We start from the raw sequence: 20,419 nt of genomic DNA, 5'->3' as shown, positions 1-20,419 counted from the left end.
CAGCATGTCCAGCTCACACATACGTTTGGATGTTTGGCAAGTTCCAATGAGAACAATTAGTGAATCAGGACTGTACCAAACGTACCAATAGGACTTTTCCACTGCTGTACATTACAGTTTGGCATGGCATGCCTCAGTTTGGTATTGCTCAGCTCGGTTAGCATTTCCACTGCAGTTTAGTACTGCTTAAAGAGGGAGCGAATCTCACTACAGTTGTGCTGCCTCTACTGTTGTGGCATCATCATAAATGTAACTTAAACAAAGACACAACACAAACCAACCCAGAACACAGTGGCAATGGATGCTACTGATGAAATGGTGCTCTTGAGCAGTGGTTGCTGCTGAATATTTGAATTTACTGGGTTTGGTGTTGCACTTCCAGATAGTAATGATTTCCCTGATCAATCGTGATTAGCAGTGTGTGTACATTATGTTGTGGTAAAGGTTTGGCTCACACTGAACCTCACCGGAGGTGGTACTAAAAAAAGTACCAGGTAATAGGTACAGAACGCAGTGGAAATACCCAAAGGTGAGCCATACCAATCAGAACCCCGCCGTACCATTCAGTGGAAAAGCACCTCAATAGAACCAAACTGCCAGTGTGAATATATGCATTGAGAAATCCAATCAACTATATAACTATAAAAATATCTTGATTCTACAATCACACTGTTTTGCAGTAATGCTGAAATATGTATACAATCCCTGCATTTTAGGTCTTGAACAAGATGATAGTCTTCACGGAGAATTCGAGGACTGATGGCCAAATAAAGACTTCACAGAAGAATGAGACACACTCGCCCTCAGTCGCACCATGGCCAGCGGAGAAAGATGACCAGTGTGAGGAAACATCCATCCAGTCAGACAATCACTCAGGTACACAAAGTCTTTAATAGAGGTATATATGAGTGGAGGCTTTTGCTCAAGTGTACTGCCTCTCATGTTTCCTCAGATGTCCTCAGGTTAATCTTGTCATTGTCACTGTTGGTAATATCCATCTCCATCATTCTAGCAATCTCCAGCCTCTCGTCTGACATGTCACCCATCCAGTCCTCCATCGCTCAGCCGTTAGATATGTCCCCTGTGGACAGCTGCTTTCCTCCTAAGTTTCATCCGGTGCTGGAAGGACCACCAGTTCAGTCTTCCGCCGTTAGTCAGATGAAGACCACAGAGGCTCAGCAAGCATCAGGAGCACCCAAACCTTTGGTCCTTACGCACCTGGTGGAGGGATTTATCATACAGGAGGGACTGGAGCCATTTCCGGTAAACAAAATATCTGTCAGCCACTGCTTAGATGTGAATGTTGCATGGTTTACTTGATTATCATATGAATTACGATGTTTCTTGGACGCCAAGTCTGCATGTTTCAACTATAATAATATTTCACATTATTAATATTTTAGGTGAGCAGGTCATCTCTGATGGTGGGTCCTGTCCAGGAGTCTGGGGTTAATGGAGTAAAAGAACCAGGACTCATCCCTTCTGGTTCAGAACCTCCAGAGGACTCCACAGACTCAGATGATGAGGATGGGGTTGCAAACAGTAGTAAGTAAAACACACTTCTTTAAACTAGAATTTGCTGTTTATTGCAAGATCTACAGTACAAATCACATAGTTATTAATCATAAACTAAACAATATATGATGATGATTAGGGGGTTGTAAAATTAGCACAGCAGTAAGGACACACATCACATGCAAAACACCATTCCAAATCTTTCATTCAGTAATGATGAAGATATAACTGTTAATTATAATAATTGTGTCCATTTTGAATTTTTATACTTGAAAAACCTAATACTAGCATTGCAGCACACAAGGTATTCTAAGAGATGTATTAGCATGGTCAGTTACAAGTTTTCGTATATAAGAAATGTTTGTTTTAGTGGTGTGAATTCAATAAGCACACCAATTAAATAGCATTAGCAATGAATAACAACGTTTGGGATAAGAATAGTACCCTATTAGCATTAACGTAGCTGCAAACAAGGCTTTGATTAGTATAGCATTAGCATAGTTGCAAACAATGTTTTGGGTCAGAATATTGCAGCATGTGCATTTTTATAGCTGCAAACAAGGTTTTAAATCAGGTTATTTTAGCATTAGCATAGCTACAAACAATGTATAAGGTCAGAATGTTCCAGCATTTACATTTTTATAGCTGCAAACAAGGCTTTGATTAGAACATGTTAGCATTAGCATAGCTGCAGACAATGTTTTAGGTCAAAATATTGCAGCATTTACATTTTTATAGCTGCAAACAAGGCTTTGATCAGAACAGTGTAGCATGAGCATATCTACAAAAAATTGTAATAAAACATTTCAGCATTATCATAGAGGAAAACTCTATTTAGCCTTGTAGCCGTAGCATAAACAACAGCATACATGGTTTATAATTAAAACTTGACATTTTCTACAGTATTTGATTAAATATAAAATCTTAACAAAATGAAAGCTTTTGAATGTTCTTCTATTTTTCTCCCTATAGATGGGGTTGGACGGGCACACAAGCTTGTTCTGCAGTGCCAGTTTTGCAAGAGGAAAGGCACAGCCCAAACATTCCCCCGCTCCAAACGCTTCTGTTCCAAATCCTGTGCCAAGAGGTAAACCGCCCTTAAATTACATAAATAAAACTCCTGACAGAGTTCAATAAACTGCCCATTAATATGACTTCCACTATAATGAATCAAATGTGCACAAACAAAAGAAACATAGTTTGTTACTTGTGGAGTCAGAAACCACACCAGGAAGGGCCTGAGCTTGATTTCCTGCATGTATCTGAAACTGTTAATTGTAACAGCTTGTCAGGGTTACTCAGATGGAGACTTTGTGTGCTGATGAAACGGATATTTGCATTAGCAGTTTAACATGCATGCATGTTTACGGTGACCGCAAAAAAGAGTGTTTGGACACCTCATAACTATTTGAATGCTATTGCATTTTAACAACTATAAGACCAAGCAGAATTTATTTATTAAAAACAGGAAACAAAAATACTTTTAAGCAAAAAAAATTGAGTTGTTCCAAATCTAAATGAGTGTCTTTTTAGTTTTGCACAAAAGGGCATATTTTAAGCAATGTAAGTTACTTTTAAAAAGTAATAGATTAAAAATTACTGACTACTACTGGACAATCTGATTACATTACTAATTACATAATATAAAAAGTAATCAGATTACTTATTACTTTACTTTGAAGTTACTTTTAACTTCTAACAATACAAAATAAACTGCAGCACTTTCAGTAATATTCACTGAAAAACATTACAATGGGTTGATCATAGCAGCTTAACATATTGAAAAGACTTAAAGAGATAATTCAGTCGGCACCAATAGCCTTGTGGTTAAGTGTGCCGACATATAGCATGGTGCTCACGGCGACCCAAGTTCGATTCCAGGCTTGAGGTCCTTTGCCGACCCTTTCCCTCTCTCTCTGCTCCCTATACTTTCCTGACTGTAACCTCCACTGTCCCTTTCAATTAAAGGTGAAAACCCTCTAAAAAATAATTATAAAAAAAATAAATAAAAAAAAGATTAAAAAGGCCAAAACTTAAAATTCTCTCGTCATTCACTTGTTCCAAACCTGTTTGTCTTTCTTTTTTTTTTGAACACAAAAGAAGATCTTAAAAGAAAACTGGATACATGTAACCATTGACATCCATAGTATGAAAAAGCACTGCAGTGTTTGAGTGTTCTGTGCTTGTCTGAGGTCATTAGTCTACCGAAATGTGTATTACATGTGTATTCGGTTTTCAACTGTGTGTGCTTGGAAAATATGAGTGCATACAATATGCCCTCCTGATATGTGCACGCAAGCTGCACGCCCTTATTGGAAATATGTGACGTAATATGTGAACAGCCCCATAAGCAGCTATACTTCTCTTCACATTCAGAAGACACCTTCACTCCCGATCCTGCAAAAAATCCAATTAAGCCTGTTTAGGCTGAGGCTGAGTTGAACCTCTGTGTTTTTGGGCGCCGGTGTCCTCCTTGGTGACGGGTATTGTTGTAGAATTCTGTCTGTTCAAATGCTTGAACAAGTTGCTGGTTGAATTAAAAGCTATGGAAAGTCTTTAGAGACTAGACATTTCACAGCATTATTTTTGTTTTCACGCTCAATGAAATCAAAGTAATGTCTGTATTTCCACTTGAAAAAGCAACCACCCTCAACAGCAACCATTTCAGCTCGCGTTCTCCAGCTATTTAAAAGCACATGCTTACTAACTGACATTGCAGCAGAAAACGTTATTTAAAAGAAGCTTTTTTTTCTTTTAAAAACTATATTTGTAGCGTACGTAGAGCAAATACATTGACTTTAGTAACTGTAATCAAATTACACAAATTTAAAAAGTAATTCATTACATTACTGCGTTCCCCAAAAATGTAATTAGAATACAGTAATGCATAACTGTGGAGCGCGTTACACCCAACTCTGGAGGAAACTGTTGGTACCTACTGACTTCCATAGTAGGGAAAAATAATATTCAAGTGAATGGGTTATAATAACATTTGTATATAAAATGTCATTATTAATAGCTTGCAGAACAAAACTAAAATTATGTTTAACTCCAACACATACAGTATATAGATACTATAACTAGGCCCACACAGAATATGCGTGCACAGAATTCCACAGATTTCTGTAAATCTTTAGCCCATCATTGATTCTGTTTATTTACTTGAGTAAATGTGTGTAAATTTATATTTATTCAGTTTTTTAATTAATTTCAGTACGATTATTGACTAATATGAAAGTGTTTATATGATTCATTTACAGTACAGTTTGTAGAGTAATATTTCCTGTCTTTTAGTAGATATATTATATGAGAGGCTTTGTTTACCAGATAAAGTGAATCAAATTGGATTTGCATTGTAAACATTAAATAATTAAGGTATTATTTTTTATTTCATATATTAAGTATTTAGTTATGATACTCCCAAAATCATTCCGCATAAATCCACAGAATTTTAACAAAATTCTCTGCAGAAATAGCAAAAAATCTCAGCAGATTCTATCTCATAAATCCAAAGAAACGGATATGGGTCTCTCAAACAAGGATGTCACACTCATATCATGTAAAAAACACTTGTTGTACTGATCTAGAATACATTCATAGTAAATGTGGTAAACTACACCTGTGGTTACTGTACTATGATAACTGGTTGAACGTGAGTTGACTTGATGCATTAAAAATAACCATGTGGTTTCTGCAAAAATAGACGATTTGTTTGCAGATATCAGTTATGGAAGTCTCGAAGTATTGTTAATATTGCATTTAAAACTAGTCTGTAGCATTGTCCTAAAAAGCCTGTCACACACTTCGACACAGACAGACTTAGCAGTGACAGGATGTGGTCATGGTTTGTGATAAACATCAACCCTTGACACACATTATGAGCTGCAAGGCTGACTCTGGTCAGTGTATTGGGTTGTTGATAAAGACAACCTTTGTTTACCCCCTTGATCTTTTTGCAGGTTCAGTTACACCAAGCGTTTCCGTGCGCTCAGGCGCTGTGTAAGCGAGGGGGGCCATCGCTCTGAACTCAATGGCGCCGAAGACAATTTCCACCAGGTTTGTCCAAGCTCTGTAAAACGATGCACGATTTTAAGATCTGGGTTAATTATTAACTCTACTAAATGTCTAGGCCAAACATGGGGCCACGGAGCAGTGGAGGATCCTTCAGCAGCCGCCACAGGAGGGTGAAGACGGGACGAGTGCTCCCATGAAGACCAGGCTTCGCAGACATACAGAACAGGAGCGGGAGAGAGAGATCAGAGTCAGACACACAGTGGAGGAGACCAGAAGTGCTCCCACCTCACCCATAGACCCTGTGTCTCCCACAGACATCACCCCCTACCCCAAACCAGCCCAGTGGACGGTGGATCAAGTGTCGAGCTTTATATCCAAATTACCAGGTAAAGTTCTGTCTTTCTGGGGCCTTTCTTTCTTTCTTTCTTTCTTTCTTTCTTTCTTTTTTTCTTTCTTTCTTTCTTTCTTTCTTTCTACCTCCTCCCCACCTTACGTCCTTATTATTCCTTCCTTTATTAATTTCCTTACTTTCTTCCAAACTTACTTATTCACTTCATTTACTTCTGTCCTTCCTTCCTTCCTTACTTATTCACTTCATTTACTTCCGCCCTTTCTTCCTTCCTTCCTTCCTTATTTACTTCCTTCCTAACTTTCTTTCGTCCTTCTTTCCTTCCGTCCTTACTTAATTACTTAATTAACTTCCTTACTTTCTTCTGTACTTCCTTCCTTCCTTCCTTCTATTCATCCTTCCTTCCTTCCTTACTCATTCAATCATTCATTTATTTTATTTTCGGCTTAGTCCCTTTATTACTCCAGGTTCGCCGCAGCGGAATGAACCGCCAACTTATACAGCACATGTTTTATGCAGCGGATGCCCTTCCAGCTGCAACCCATCTCTGGGAAACTCCTTCCTTACTTACTTGTTTAATTAATTAATTTATTTCCTTCCTTCCTCTCTTCCTTACTTTTGAATTTACTTTATTTACATCTTTCCTTTCTTCCTTCCTTCCTTATTTACTTCCTTTCTTACTTTCGTCCTGTCTTCCTTAATTACTTTATTAACTTCATTCCTTCCTTCCTTCCTTTCTTCCTTATGTATTTACTTTATTTACATCCTTTCTTACTTTCCTCCTTCCTTATTTACTTTCTTCTTTCCTTATTTACTTTATTTCTTTCTTTCATTCCCTTCTTCCTTATTTACTGTATTTACTTCCTTACTTTCTTCCTTACTTATTTACTTATTTAATTTATTTCCTTTCCTCCTTACTTATATATTACTGTATTTACATCCTTCCTTACCTCTTTCCTTCCTTCCTTCCTTCCTTCCTTCCTTCCTTCCTTCCTTCCTCCCTTCCTTACTTATTTACTTTATTTATTTATTTCCTTCCTTTCTCCCTAACTTTTGTACATATTTACTTCCTTGCATTCTTTCTTACGTTTTTCCTTACTTATTTACTTTATTTATTTCCTTCCTTACTTATTTACTTTATTTATTTCCTTCCTTCCTTCTATTCTTCCTTCCTTACTTACTTGTTTAATTTATTTATTAACTTCTTTACTTTCTTCCTTAGTAATTTACTTCCTTCTATTCTTCCTTCCTTCCTTGTTTAATTTATTTATTAACTTCTTTACTTTCTTCCTTAGTAATTTACTTCCTTCTATTCTTCCTTCCTTCATTCCTTAATTTATTTATTTACTTCCTTCCTTACTTTCTTCCTTATTTACTTCCTTCTATTCTTCCTTCCTTCCTTACTTGTTTAGTTTATTTATTTACTTACTTCCTTACTTTCTTCCTTATTTACTTCCTTCTATTCTTCCTTCCTTCCTTACTTGTTTAATTTATTTATTTACATCCTTCCTTCCCTCCTTACTTATTTACTTCCTTCCTTACTGATTTACTTCCTTACGTTTTCTTCCATCTTTTCTTTCTTATTTACTTTATTAATTTCCTTCCTTCCTTCCACTCTTTCTTCCTTATTTACTTTATTAACTTCCTTTCTTTCTTTCTTACTTAGGTATTTACTTTATTTACATCCTTCCTTACTTTCTTCCTTTTTTCCTTACTTATTTACTTCCTTCCTTCCTTATTTACTTAATTTTTTCTTTCCTTCCTTTTTTCCTAACTTATTTACTTTATTTACTTCATTCCTTCCTTCCTTATTTACTTCCTTCCTTTTTTACTTACTTTCTTCCTTATTTACTTTCTTCCTTCCTTCCTTTTTTGTTTAATTTATTTAATTATTTACTTTCTTCCTTAGTTATTTACTTCCTTCTATTCTTCCTTCCTTGTTTAATTTATTTATTTACTTCTTTCTTTACTTCCTTCCCTCCTTATTTACTTCCTTCCTTATTTACTTCCTTTTTCTTCCATCCTTCCTTCCTTATTTACTTTAATAACTTCCTTTCTTTCTTCCTTACTTATGTATTTACTTTTACATTCTTCCTTAATTTCTTCTTTCCTTACTTATTTACTTCCTCACTTATTTACCTTTTTTTTTCTTTCCTTCCTTTCGTCCTAAGTTATTTACTTTATTTACTTCATTCCTTCCTTCCTTATTTTATTTCCTTCCTTCTTTACTTTCTTTCTTACTTATTTTCTTCTTTCATTCCTTCCTTCCTTCCTTACTTCCTTCCTCCCATCCTTATTTACTTCCTTCGTTTCTTCCTAATTTACTTATTCACTTTATTTATTTCCTTCCTTCCTTACTGTCTCCCTTACTTCCTTATTTACTTCCTTACTTTCTTCCTCATTTCCTTACTTATTTACTTCCTTCCATCTTTACTTTCTTTATTCCTTATTTACTTTATTTACTTCCTTCCTTACCTAAAGGGATAGCTCACCCAAAATGTTGTTAGTTAATTACTCACCCTCATGCTGTTCCAAACCCATAAAAGCTTTGTTTATCTTCCGTCACAAATGAAGATATTTTTTATGAAATCTGAGAGCTCGTCAAAACAGCCATGTGATCCAGTGATTCAACCAGAATTTTAAGAAGCTACAAGAATAATTTTGTGCACACAAATCAAAGACTTTATCGGACAATTTCTTCACTTCAGCATCAGTTCAGTTCACATGTTCATGAATACATTTTCCACTGCTCACGTATACTGCTGACATCTTTATGTATTCTGGTTTGAATCCGTAAGGCACCTTTAAGACTAGTGCGTTTAAGTCTGATGTGATTACTCATTTTAAAATGACATTTTAGATTGAAACCGCTCCTCATCCAGACTGGCATGTTTATTGCATTTCAGAAAAACAATATCCGTCCACAGTATGCATGATAAATAAACATTCACACTCACTGGACATCTCAATGCATCTACACTGAAGTGGAACACCAGCATTTTCTAACAAAATGGGGTATTTAGCAGTTTCAAATGGCTTTTTTTCCTTGGTAGTGTGTAATGTGTAATGGTAATGTGTAATTTCCATGGTAATACCAGGCATAATAATAACAGAATATATTAGTTTTAAAACGAAAATGTATTGGTGTAAATAGCACCTAAGGCTGAGTAAAGAAATGTGAGTCAACCTCTCTGCTGAAATCTTCAGACATGTTTACAAAGATGGTTTTGTGTACTGCATGCACCTTCTTCCACTTGTAAAAAAGGTGTGGGCGCAGTCAGGTTATAAGTCAGCCACATGACACGTGATAGTGCTCTCATGAACGTGTGTCCTGGTCCGATGCTAAAAAAAAAACAGACATTTATTAATTAAGATATCTTTTTTTTTTGCACATTAAAGTGTTCTCGTAGCTTTATAAAATTATGACTAAACCACTGATGACACCTTTTGAAGATGCTCTTGGTACTATTCTGTGCTTTGAAGGTTTTATAAACATACAGTACCTGTTTATGGAAAGTAAGAAAGTAAGAAAGCTCTTCGATTTCATCAGAAATTTTTTTTGTGTTAGAAAGATGCTAACGATCTCTTTCTACTCTGTTTTTTCTACTCTCTGTCTGTGTCTGTCTGTCTGTCTATGTATCTATCTATCTATCTATCTATCTGTCTGTCTGTCTGTCTGTCTGTCTGTCGTTTTATCTATCTATCTATCTATCTATCTATCTATCTATCTATCTATCTATCTATCTATCTATCTATCTATCGATCTTTCGTTCTATCTATCTATCTATCGATCTTTCGTTCTATCTATCGATCTTTCGTTCTTTGTATCGATCTATTGATCTTTTGTTCTTTCTATCTATCTATCGATCTTTCGTTCTATGTATCGATCTATTGATCTTTTATTCTATCTATCTATCTATCTATCTATCTATCTATCTATCTATCTATCTATCTATCTATCTATCTCTCTCTCTCTCTCTCTCTCTCTCTCTCTCTCTCTCTCTCTCTCTCTCTCTCTATCTATCTATCTATCTATCTATCTCTATCTATCTATCTATTGTTCTTTCGTTCTATCTATCTATCTATCTATCTATCTATCTATCTGTCTATCTGTCTGTCTGTCTGTCTGTCTGTCTGTCTGTCTGTCTGTCTGTCTGTCTGTCTGTCTGTCTGTCTGTCTATTGTTCTTTCGTTCCATCCATCCATCCATCCATCCTTTCACCCATCTAATTGTTCTGTCTAATTGTTCTGTCTATCTAATAGTCCCATCCATCCATCTATTTTATAGTTCTATCTTTCCATCTATATTTATCCAATAGGTCTATTTTTCCATTTATATCTATATATCATTCTATCCATCGATTGTTCTTTCTTTCTATTTATTGTTCTTTCTACTTTCTGTTGTCTGTCTGTCTGTCTATCTATCCATTAGCCTGATTTTCTAAATATGACATCAAAGATTCTTTATTTTCTTGTTTGATAACATATTATAGGTTTTAACTTTAACCCTGTTTTGATTTTACTCAGGGTGTCAAGACATCGCAGAATCGTTCCGAGCCCAAGAGATCGACGGGCAGGCCTTGCTTCTGCTGACCGAAGACCATTTGATGAGTGCCATGAATGTCAAACTCGGCCCGGCTCTCAAAATATGTGCCCGCATCAACTCCCTGAGGGAAGGCGGAAGATAAAGAGAAAGAAACAGAGACACAAACGAAGCTAGGTATACCCTTGTGGACCATAAGAGCACTTGCCAATAGAATAGAGCCATTTCGTGCACTTTAATCTTCAGAGATTTATGCGATAATTTCATTGTTATGAGAAAGCTTACATGTATTTGCTCGAACTAAACTAGCAAAACCTTAAAAGTTCTTGTAAAGTTAGCCTCTGTCTGAAAGCATGGTAGCAATATAATGGTCTCAGTCTGTGAGCGTTTTACAGGATGTGTATTTAGTAGGAAGGAACTTGTCTCCTTTTTTTGTTTTGTATGGGTAATCTCGATCAGGGTCAATGATTTTATATTTTTGACTGAGAGCAAAGGAGATCACTTCCTGTGTCATTGCGGAGAGGTTCGACAAGAACGGAAGTGCTGTTATTGTGTGCATGTCCCATTGTATATATTTTCCTATCGTATTCCATATGTATACATGTATAACAATGCAGTGTTCTGTGTGTATAAATTACAACAACAACAACAAAAAAAACGTTTTGTGAAGGATTTGTAATATTTAATATATTTGTCTTCTAAGGCTATAGAAAGTACAAATGCGAATCATTTCGAGTTTATAAACATTTTTAAATATGACGTTTGAGATACTGACATCAATGACATTTTGTAAAAATCTCCGCAGTGGTACTGTGTAAATCAGACAAGCTGTCAAAGACTTAAGACGAGAAGAAGGTACCCGAAGGCAATCGTTTTCAATCAAGGCAGTGAAAAGGTGCCTTTTCTATGAGACCTTATGAAACTACTGTAGGCATTTTGCTTAGGCAAACTATGTACTAGATTGTGTCATCAAGTGTTGTTTCTCATTGTTACATTATCTTTCTTGTGCCACTTTTGATTATTTAATTAAACCAACTACATTTTGTTACGAAACCTTTATTGGCATTCATTTATTGTACCACTATTTTCTTTTGGGGGGTTACTGGTAAATTGTGGTTTACCATGGTATATATACACTCACCGGCCACTTTATTAGGTACACCTGTCCAACTGCTTGTTAATGCGAATTTCTAATCAGACAATCACATGGCAGCAACTCAAAGCATTTAGGCATGTAGACATGGTCAAGACGATCTGCTGCAGGTCAAACCGAGCATAAGAATGAGGAAGAAATTTGATTTAAGTGACTTTGAACGTGGCATGGTTGGTCGTGCCAGACGGGCTGGTCTGAGTATTTCAGAAACTGCTGATCTACTGGGATTTTCATGCACAACCATTTCTGGGGTTTACAGAGAATAGTCTGAAAAAGAGAAAATGTACAGTGAGTGGAAGTTCTGTAGGTGCAAATGCCTTGTTGATGCCAGAGGTCAGAGGAGAATGGCCAGACTGGTTCCAGCTGACAGAAAGGCAAGAGTAACTCACATAACCATTTGTTACAACCGAGGTCTGCAGAAGAGCATTTCTGAACCCTGAGGGGGATGGGCTACAGCAGCAGAAGACCACACCGGGTGCTACTCCTGTCAGCTAAGAATAGGAAACTGAGGCTACAGTTCACAGAGGCTCACCAAAATTGGACAATAGAAGATTGGAAAAATATTGCCTGGTCTGATGAGTCTCGATTTCTGCGGCGATATTTGGATGGTAGGGTCAGAATGTGGCATCAACAACATAAATGCATCCTGCCTTGTATCAACGGTTACGGGTGGTGGTGTTATGGTGTGGGGGATATTTTCTTGGCACACTTTGGGCCCATTAGAACCAATCGAGGATCGTGTCAACACCACGGCCTACATGAGTATTGTTGCTGACCATGTCCATCCCATTATGATCACTGTGTACTCATCTTCTGATGGCTACTTCTAGCAGGATAACGTCTCATGTCAAAAAGCGTGAATCATCTCAGACCGGTTTCTTGAACATGACAATGAGTTCACTGTATTAAAATGACCTCCACAGTCACCTGAACTCAATCCAATAGAGCACCTTGGGGATCATGGATGTGCAGCTGACAAATCTGCAGCAACTGCGTGATGCTATCATGTCAATATGGACCAAAATCTCTAAGGAATATTTCCAGTACCTTGTTGAATCTATGCCACGAAGGATTAAGGCAGTTCTGAAGGCAAAAGGGGGTCCAACCCAGTACTAGTAAGGTGTACCTAAAAAAAGTGGCCGGATCATTTAAAAAATTGGGGCCATAAAAAAATATAATAATTTATATATTCTACAATGAAGCATTCAATTTATCAAAAGTGACAATTACTTTTTATTATAGTTGTTGCAAAAGAACTAAGATAAACCTTAAAATTGCATTGTAGATATTAAAACTATGTTAGAACGACTTTTATTTTGGATTCGGAAGAAATGTCACCATTAGTTTACACAACAAAACAAAAATAACATTTTACTCAAACACATAATATTTTCAAAAAAATAGTCCATATTAGACAACACAAAACCAATGTTTTTACTTCACATTCAATTTGGTGGAATAATCCCTAAAAGAAATCGCTACAAATAAAAACATTTGTCATTTTCTGGAGGAAAAAAAAGTCTTAAAAATGGGATGAAATATCACACTTATATAAGCAAATTATCAGTCTATATATCAAAAGTATGAATTGGAAATCATAATATCATTTAATCCACTAGATGGCATTCACAGACAAATGGGTAATTTCTTGCCTCCTCAGAAAGCGTCTTTTAAAACATTATCACGATTACTTAAATCGGAAATATGCTGAATAACTATAAAACAGAGAGAGAGATAAAAAGAGAACGAAGCAGACCTATTAATGTTGTAATAAATCAAAAGATGTTATTCGTTGAGGACAGTGTTGCCAGATCTGACTGATTCCAGCCGAAAAACTTTCGAAAACCCGCCGAAACACAAACACAACCGCCCAGAACCCTGGAGGCACCCACACACTGCACTTAATGTTGTGTAGATTAGAGTATGTTTTACTTTCGAAATGGGGTGTATATTCGCCATATTCGGCGTTTTAACTTATTTTGAACATAATTGGGTGCTTCTTATCAATCAGACAACGCTTCAATGCTTGTTTTTGATGTCAATTGCGGAAAAAAATGATTGAGTTATGAAAAACCCTTGAATTTGCCCAATCTGGCAACACTGGAAGGCCTTTGTGACGTTTCAATCTGGGCTTTCTTCTGATTGGCTGAAAGTTCTTTTGGGTTTGTCCACTATATAAAAATACATTTACCGAGTTGATTGTTTACCGTCCATATTCAAACTGTTAGTACAGCCTTTTAATCTCACCCAGAATGCGTTTTATTTAAAGTCAAAGATATTAGTACAAGTTTTTGGCCTTGAAGAGCAAATATTAATACGCTTTCAGTCAGAATGTCTAATAGCTGTCGTCTGCTTTGTGGGTTTTTGATGAGTTGTGTCGGCTGGATTGGGATTATAATCGCGACCTCCACAAATGACTGGGTGCTGAGCTGTACATACGGAGCGCACACATGCAGGAATATGGACGAGCTGGAGACCAAAGGCTTGTGGACGGAATGTGTCATCTCTACTGCTCTCTATCACTGCATCCCTCTCAACCAGGTCCGCAAAATACCAGGTAACAAATGCATTATGAATTTATTATGATCATTGTATGCATACCACCTTTAGTCTTTCGATCCTTTTTGAGGGAAAACAGTAGAAACTGTCGGAGAGGGTGTAGTTGGTCACATTTGAAAACAAATTAAAAGCAGTGCCAAACATCTACTGTTAGCTTTGATTGGCTTATTTATTGTTTAACTTTTTTTGGTTCGCAGGGATGCAGGGATTTAGTTGGTATTATTATGACCATTATTATTTTATTATAGTAATATCGTTATTACCATAATAATTGTTATTATTATCATTATCATCAGCAGAGATACATAGACTAAAATATTGTTCGTTTGTTCTTTTTATTAGGTACATCTGATTTAATTTGAGCTACTTTTAAATCCGAATATTTGCAATATTGTAATGCTTTGCAAAGGTATTATGCCGGTTTAAATACAAATGTTTGTGTGCTATATATATCTGAAATCAGAATTATTAGCCCCCCTGTTTAATTTCCCTCTAATTTCAGTTTAAGGGGGAGAAGATTTCTAAACATAATAGTTTTAATAACTCATCTCTAATAACTGATTTATTTTATCTTTTCCATAATGACAGTAAATAATATTTGACGGTCTTTTTCAAGACACTTTTATACAGCTTAAAGTGACATTTAAAGGTTAATTAGGTTAACTAGGCAGGTTATGGTAATTAGGCAAGTTATTGTATAATGATGGTTTGTTCTGTAGACTATTGAAAATAAATAGCTTAAAGGGGCTAATCATTTTGACCTTAAAATGTTTTTAAAAAAATGTAACACTGCTTTTATTCTAGCCGAAATAAAACAATAAGAATTTCTCCAGAAGAAAAAATATTATCAGACATACTGTCAAATTTCCTTGCTCTGTTAAACATCATTTGGGAAATATATAAAACATTTTTCAGAACTAAACAGCCAGTGACAGCAGCAGTTTTTAAAATAATAATAACAATAACAACAAGTAACACTACCAGTAAATATAAACAAATTACAAAAAGACAAATACGTCGCTTTCGAATTTCGAAGGATACAGCTGTGATTACTGTGTCCTGTTGCCATGTTCAGATACATAGTAACAGGTGCACATCTTTGTTTAAATCATCCCATTTCAGTTGAAGTTGAGCAGTCATATACTCTATCTGGGTTCAACGCTAAGGATATTTTCTACTGGCCCGGAAATTTTCACAGGCCCCTCAAAAACAAGGTTAATAGCTACTTATAGCCACATATTTTAAATGATGTGTCAAGCATAACGTCTGCGAATCTAGAATTGAAATGTAGAAATTTAAAAATGTTAATAATTGTATAATGAGCAAAATGTGTTATGCAAACAAAAAGAGCAGTATTGAAAATGTGCAGGTATTTTAATGCAGTTCTCAATTATTTAACAAAATGTCAAGCATCGCTTCAATTTCTTCCATCGTGTTGTACCCACAAACAACATTTAAGTTCTTGCTTCCAAGATGTTAGAAACAGACATTTTCTTTTAGCATCATAATTTGATGTTGCCACCTCTTCGCTGTACCGATTGTTACCAAGTTACGGAAAAAACAACATCCAGTCACATAAGAGGAACTGAATGCAATATGGTGTTTACCTTAACAGAGAAGATGGCAGTTAAAGGCTTACAAGGACAAACTGTTTCTTGATTCTAAGACTTTTTGCACGCAATTGACAAATAGTCATAGGCAAATTAAACTTTAGTGACAAGGCAGCACTGGTCCGATCGGGCCATTAACAATCATGTCTACTGTCCTGAGCATCTCCTCGCCCTGTCTTTTCTATATATTGATTCAAGTGTTTCTATCCACTGTGCTATTGTTGGAGGGTGTAGCTTTATTCAATCTATTGTTATAGTCTTTCTTTCACTTAGTAAAAGTATATGTCGTAAATATCTCTGGTTTTTATTATATACATCCTGGGGTATCCCTTCAAACAAGAAAAACAGGGGAGTAAAAGGTAGCTCTACCTGCATAATTTTCATTATCTCAATCTTTACCCCTTGCCAAAATGCCAGTAACTTAGTTCGAACATTCCCAAAATATACAGTTGAAGTCAGAATTATTAGCCCCCCTGTTTATTTTTTTCCCCAATTTCTGTTTAGGGGAGAGATTTTCTCAACACATTTCTAAACATAATAGTTTTAATAACTCATTTCTAATAACTGATTTATTTTATCTTTGCCATGATGACAGTAAATAATATTTGACTAGATATTTTTCAAGATACTTCTATACAGCTTAAAGTGACATTTAAAGGCATAACTAGGTGAATTAGGTTAACTAGGCAGGTTAGAGTAATTAGGCAAGTTATTGTATAACGATGGTTTGTTCTGTAGACTATCGAAAAAAAATAGCTTAAAGGGGCTAATAATATTGACCCTAAAATGGTTTTTATAAAATTAAAAACTGCTTTTATTCTAGCCAAAAAAAAAAAAAAACAAGACTTTCTCCAGAAGAAAAAATATTATCAGACATACTGTGAAAATTTCCTTGCTCTGTTTAAACATCATTTGGGAGAAATGTTAAAAGAAAAAAAAATTAAAGGGGGGTAATAATTCTGACTTCATCTGTGTGTGTGTGATTATCTAAATTCCCGCAACCCCTCCAGCATTCCTCTGACTGTGGAGTGTTAATATACAGTATTTTGACACCATCAATGGTGTTCTTAAAAACCTAAATTTTGTTTTCCAGTCAAACTCTTTCCAGCTATGGCTATTGATCCCCTTATGAGATACTGAACATATGTTTTCCCAAATCTCATCCTCAATTTTTTCATTTAGTTCAGATTCCCTCTTTGCCTTAATATTAAGAGTGTTATTATTTGTTGAAAACAGAATTAGTCTATTATACAGTGCATCCGGAAAGTATTCATAGCGCCTAATTTTTTTCACTTTTTTTTTTTTTTGTTACAGCCTTATTCCAAAATGGATTAAATTCATTTATTTCCTCAAAATCCTGCACACAATACTCCATAATGACAATGTGAAAAAAGATTTTTTGAAATTGTTTCAAATTTACTAAAAATAAAAAACCTGAAAAATCACATGTACAGAAGTATTCACAGCCTTTGCCGTGAAGCTCTAAATTGAGCTCAGGTACATTCTGTTTCCACTGATCATTCTTGAGATGTTTCAGCAGCTTAATTGGAGTTCACCTGTGGTAAATTCAGTTAATTGGACATGATTTGAAAAGGCATACACCTGTCTATATAAGGTCCCAGGGTTGACAGTGCATGTCAAAGCACAAACCAAGCCAAAGGAATTGTCTGTAGACCTCCGAGACAGGATTGTCTCGAGGCACAAGGCTGGGGAAGGTTACAGAAAAATTTCTGCTGCTCTGAAAGTTCCAATGAGCACAGTGGCCCCCATTATCCATACAGTAAGTGGAAGATGTTTGGAACCACCAGGACTCTTTCTAGAGCTGGCCGGCCATCTAAGCTGAGTGATCGGGGGAGAAGGGCCTTAGTCAGGGAGGTGATCAATAACCGATGGTCACTCTCTCTGAGCTCCAGCGTTCTAAATAAATATATATGTATATTTATTTATTTATTTATTATTATTATTATTTTTTTTGGAACTGATTGAAGTTGTCTTTTGCATGTGTTTATTGTGTTTTAAGCTTACATCCAGACGTGTCGTGTTCTGATGGTGTCTGCCTCTCTGCTCGGTCTGCCTGCTCTGGCTCTGTTGCTGTTGGCGATGCCCTGCGTCAAACTCAGCCAGGAGACTGAAGGCACCAAACACAGACGCGCAGTTCAGGGAGGACTACTAATACTCGTCATATGTGAGTCACATTGATAATCTCAGGAGTCTGAAGAGTCTCAAAGGCATTCACACAGAAATAAAAAGTAAATGTTCATTTATTTAGGACAATCAAGATGAAAGGTTACTCTTTTTTTGTTTCAGTAGAACATTTAGTGACAACTTTTAGTGGTTTATTTAAAAAAGGCGAATGACTACTGGCTTGTTGAAAGTCAAAAATACAGGCAAAACAAAATTAATATCACTGGTTTTTGATGGTGTCTTATGAGGCAAAATGATCGATGTGTAAGAAAATGAGTTACATTACCATCTTTTTCTCTTCTGTGAACTGATTCACCTGTAGTTGGTTTTGATGACCATTGATTGGCAAGTTTAATTCAATACAGTTTATCCTTTATTGTTATAAAATCAGTTTTATTATAGTGGCCTGAGTAAGCCAACATACTGTTTTACTACTTAAACTTATTCTTCATTTTCTGTCTTCTTCTGACACTAATTTCTATATGCATCTCCTCCTAGACCGTTCATACTACAACCATCAAACTAACACCAAACCTCCAAACTGGTCTGACTCCGATTGCTTTTCTTTTCCAACTAATCCCACTAATTGTTTTCCGAAAACTGAGAAAATGAAAATCTTAACTGAAGATTCAGAAAAGTCCCATTGACTTAACATTGGACCAAACTTTATGACCTCATAACTTTGCGCCAGACTGTCATACAGACTAATAACTCTTTTTAAACTTTTTAACATTATTTTGTCCCATATTATGAATTTGAGGATTGAGATGAGAATCTTTTTTCCCCCAAAAAACGTGCTGCTCCTAAAAAGAACTAAAAAAAGGTAACTGATCACAGCGAAGTCCTCTGAGTAAAATGTACTCAGTTCAGAGAGTATTTTTGTCCATCTTTATAATAAGGCAAACAGGTTAATAATAAGTAAAGCTGCTGTTTGTGGAGTTGCTTATTAATCGAGTTGATCCTTTGCTGAGATTTTGAGAGATTCAGTGTTTTATATTTCTGCTGATTTCATCTAAGGCTGTGACTGAAGTCAGTTGTAGTTCAGTGTTTTGTGTCTCTTCTGTGTTTAATAACTTCCTGCTTAATAACAGCAGGTGTTCATCATCAGTCCTCAATCATCACTTAATAAATCCTTTCATTAGCCCCTTTCACACAGTGATACCGGTAAATATACGGAGAATTTCTGGAAGACTTTACCAGTAAATTCAAAAAAGCGCTGTTTACACGGGCATGGACATTACAGAATTTTTCCAGAATAGACCATTCACACATCCATTCCAAAATACCGGTACATTCTGACATCATTTACCAGAAATGAGCTCTAAACGGCTGCACTTGTATTTGTTGACATTTGACTACATTACAAACTCTGTGGATGGATAAGTATTGTGAACAACTTTGATGAAAACACATGGAGGGACACTTTCGCATGTTGAGATTTTCGCAGCCTCACCGGCTGCTTCAAGTTCACACATGTCAAGCATCTGAAGCAGCTTGAATGTAAGCTTTATATAAGCATTTTATCGATAATTTCTTATACAGTTGGTATTCAGAAGGAACATAGGAACGTTTCTGACTAACATCTAGCAGCTAAATGTGTCTGGAAAAGTATTCAAAGGCTTTTGTTTTTCATAAACAGCTCGGATATGAATGTGTCGGAATGTTCTGATTAGCTGAAGTTAGACGTCTCACATCAGCGTGTTCTTAGCGTGAACGCGCTCTTTCCGGCAATCTTCCTCCTGCGTTTACACAGAGCAGCATTCCAGTAAATTACACACATACAAACCTTTACGGAAAATTGGTGGTAATTTTCTGGTAAGGTCTGTATTTGTGCAAAGGGCTATTGTCTCAATAACTTGAGTAAACTTAACTCTATTTAGAGAGGGACCAAATGCTATCTAAACTGAGTAAATTTCACTCAGAGGATGTTGCTGTGGTCTATTTTCAGTCATCAGGCACCCACATGAAAATATACTATAGTAATTTATAGTAAATATTATAGTGTTTTTTTAGCCAATAAAGATCGAGAGGCTGCGCAATCAGCTAGCATGCCGTTGACCTCAGACTCTGGTGACATGCTGTTCTAATGGTAACATTTCCAGCAAAGTGTCCATTGGATTGTTACTCATGAGCCTAAAATAAAGTCATTTATTATAGTGTTGAAAATACAGCAACTCTAAGCAAAATGCTAGATGTTGTGGTCTGATGCTCATATCCTCCCTGAAGTCATGCTTTCAACATACAGGCCTGAAACTGTCCTTGACTGTAGTAACTGTCAAACAGATTTCCTATATCCTGTTACAGTGGGAAGAGTCAGTCATGGTCAGCTGCCCGGCCCATTTTCACAGGTGTTTTGGGGATGATTTGAGGTTCTGTACTGAATAAAACTTTCCAATCTTCCAATCATTTCACACTAAAATTGACTTTTGGTACTAATTGGTAAAGATACATTGCTTTAAAAAGTTAACAGAACAGTATCAAGTGTTGATGTG

The 20,419-nt window shown here is 36.0% G+C and overlaps 2 protein-coding genes across 4 annotated transcripts in view; both read left to right on the top strand.

Moving 5' to 3' along the window:
* Positions 1-11,474, top strand: part of si:ch211-230g15.5 (polyhomeotic-like protein 3) — a 32,070-nt gene extending 20,596 nt beyond the window's left edge. For all 3 annotated transcript variants that reach the window (XM_056450558.1, XM_056450559.1, XM_056450557.1), the window contains 7 exons: positions 717-876; positions 1,013-1,263; positions 1,404-1,545; positions 2,488-2,602; positions 5,475-5,571; positions 5,645-5,915; positions 10,406-11,474. In XM_056450558.1, coding sequence (XP_056306533.1) covers positions 717-876; positions 1,013-1,263; positions 1,404-1,545; positions 2,488-2,602; positions 5,475-5,571; positions 5,645-5,915; positions 10,406-10,566 — 1,197 coding nt within the window. In that variant the 3' untranslated portion in view covers positions 10,567-11,474. The remainder of the gene's footprint in view (positions 1-716; positions 877-1,012; positions 1,264-1,403; positions 1,546-2,487; positions 2,603-5,474; positions 5,572-5,644; positions 5,916-10,405) is intronic.
* Positions 11,475-13,749: 2,275 nt separating this feature from the next.
* cldn11b (claudin 11b) overlaps positions 13,750-20,419 on the top strand; it is an 11,997-nt gene continuing 5,327 nt past the window's right edge. Inside the window, 2 exon segments of the mRNA XM_056450842.1 lie at positions 13,750-14,131; positions 17,764-17,928. Of these exon segments, the coding sequence (XP_056306817.1) occupies positions 13,906-14,131; positions 17,764-17,928 (391 nt within the window). The 5' untranslated portion in view covers positions 13,750-13,905.

The sequence above is a fragment of the Danio aesculapii genome, chromosome 24 (genome assembly GCF_903798145.1).
Source record: "Danio aesculapii chromosome 24, fDanAes4.1, whole genome shotgun sequence".
Classification (NCBI taxonomy): Eukaryota; Metazoa; Chordata; class Actinopteri; order Cypriniformes; family Danionidae; genus Danio; species Danio aesculapii.
The sequence above is the reverse complement of the archived record's forward strand: the minus strand, read 5'-3'. Positions and strand labels throughout refer to the sequence as shown.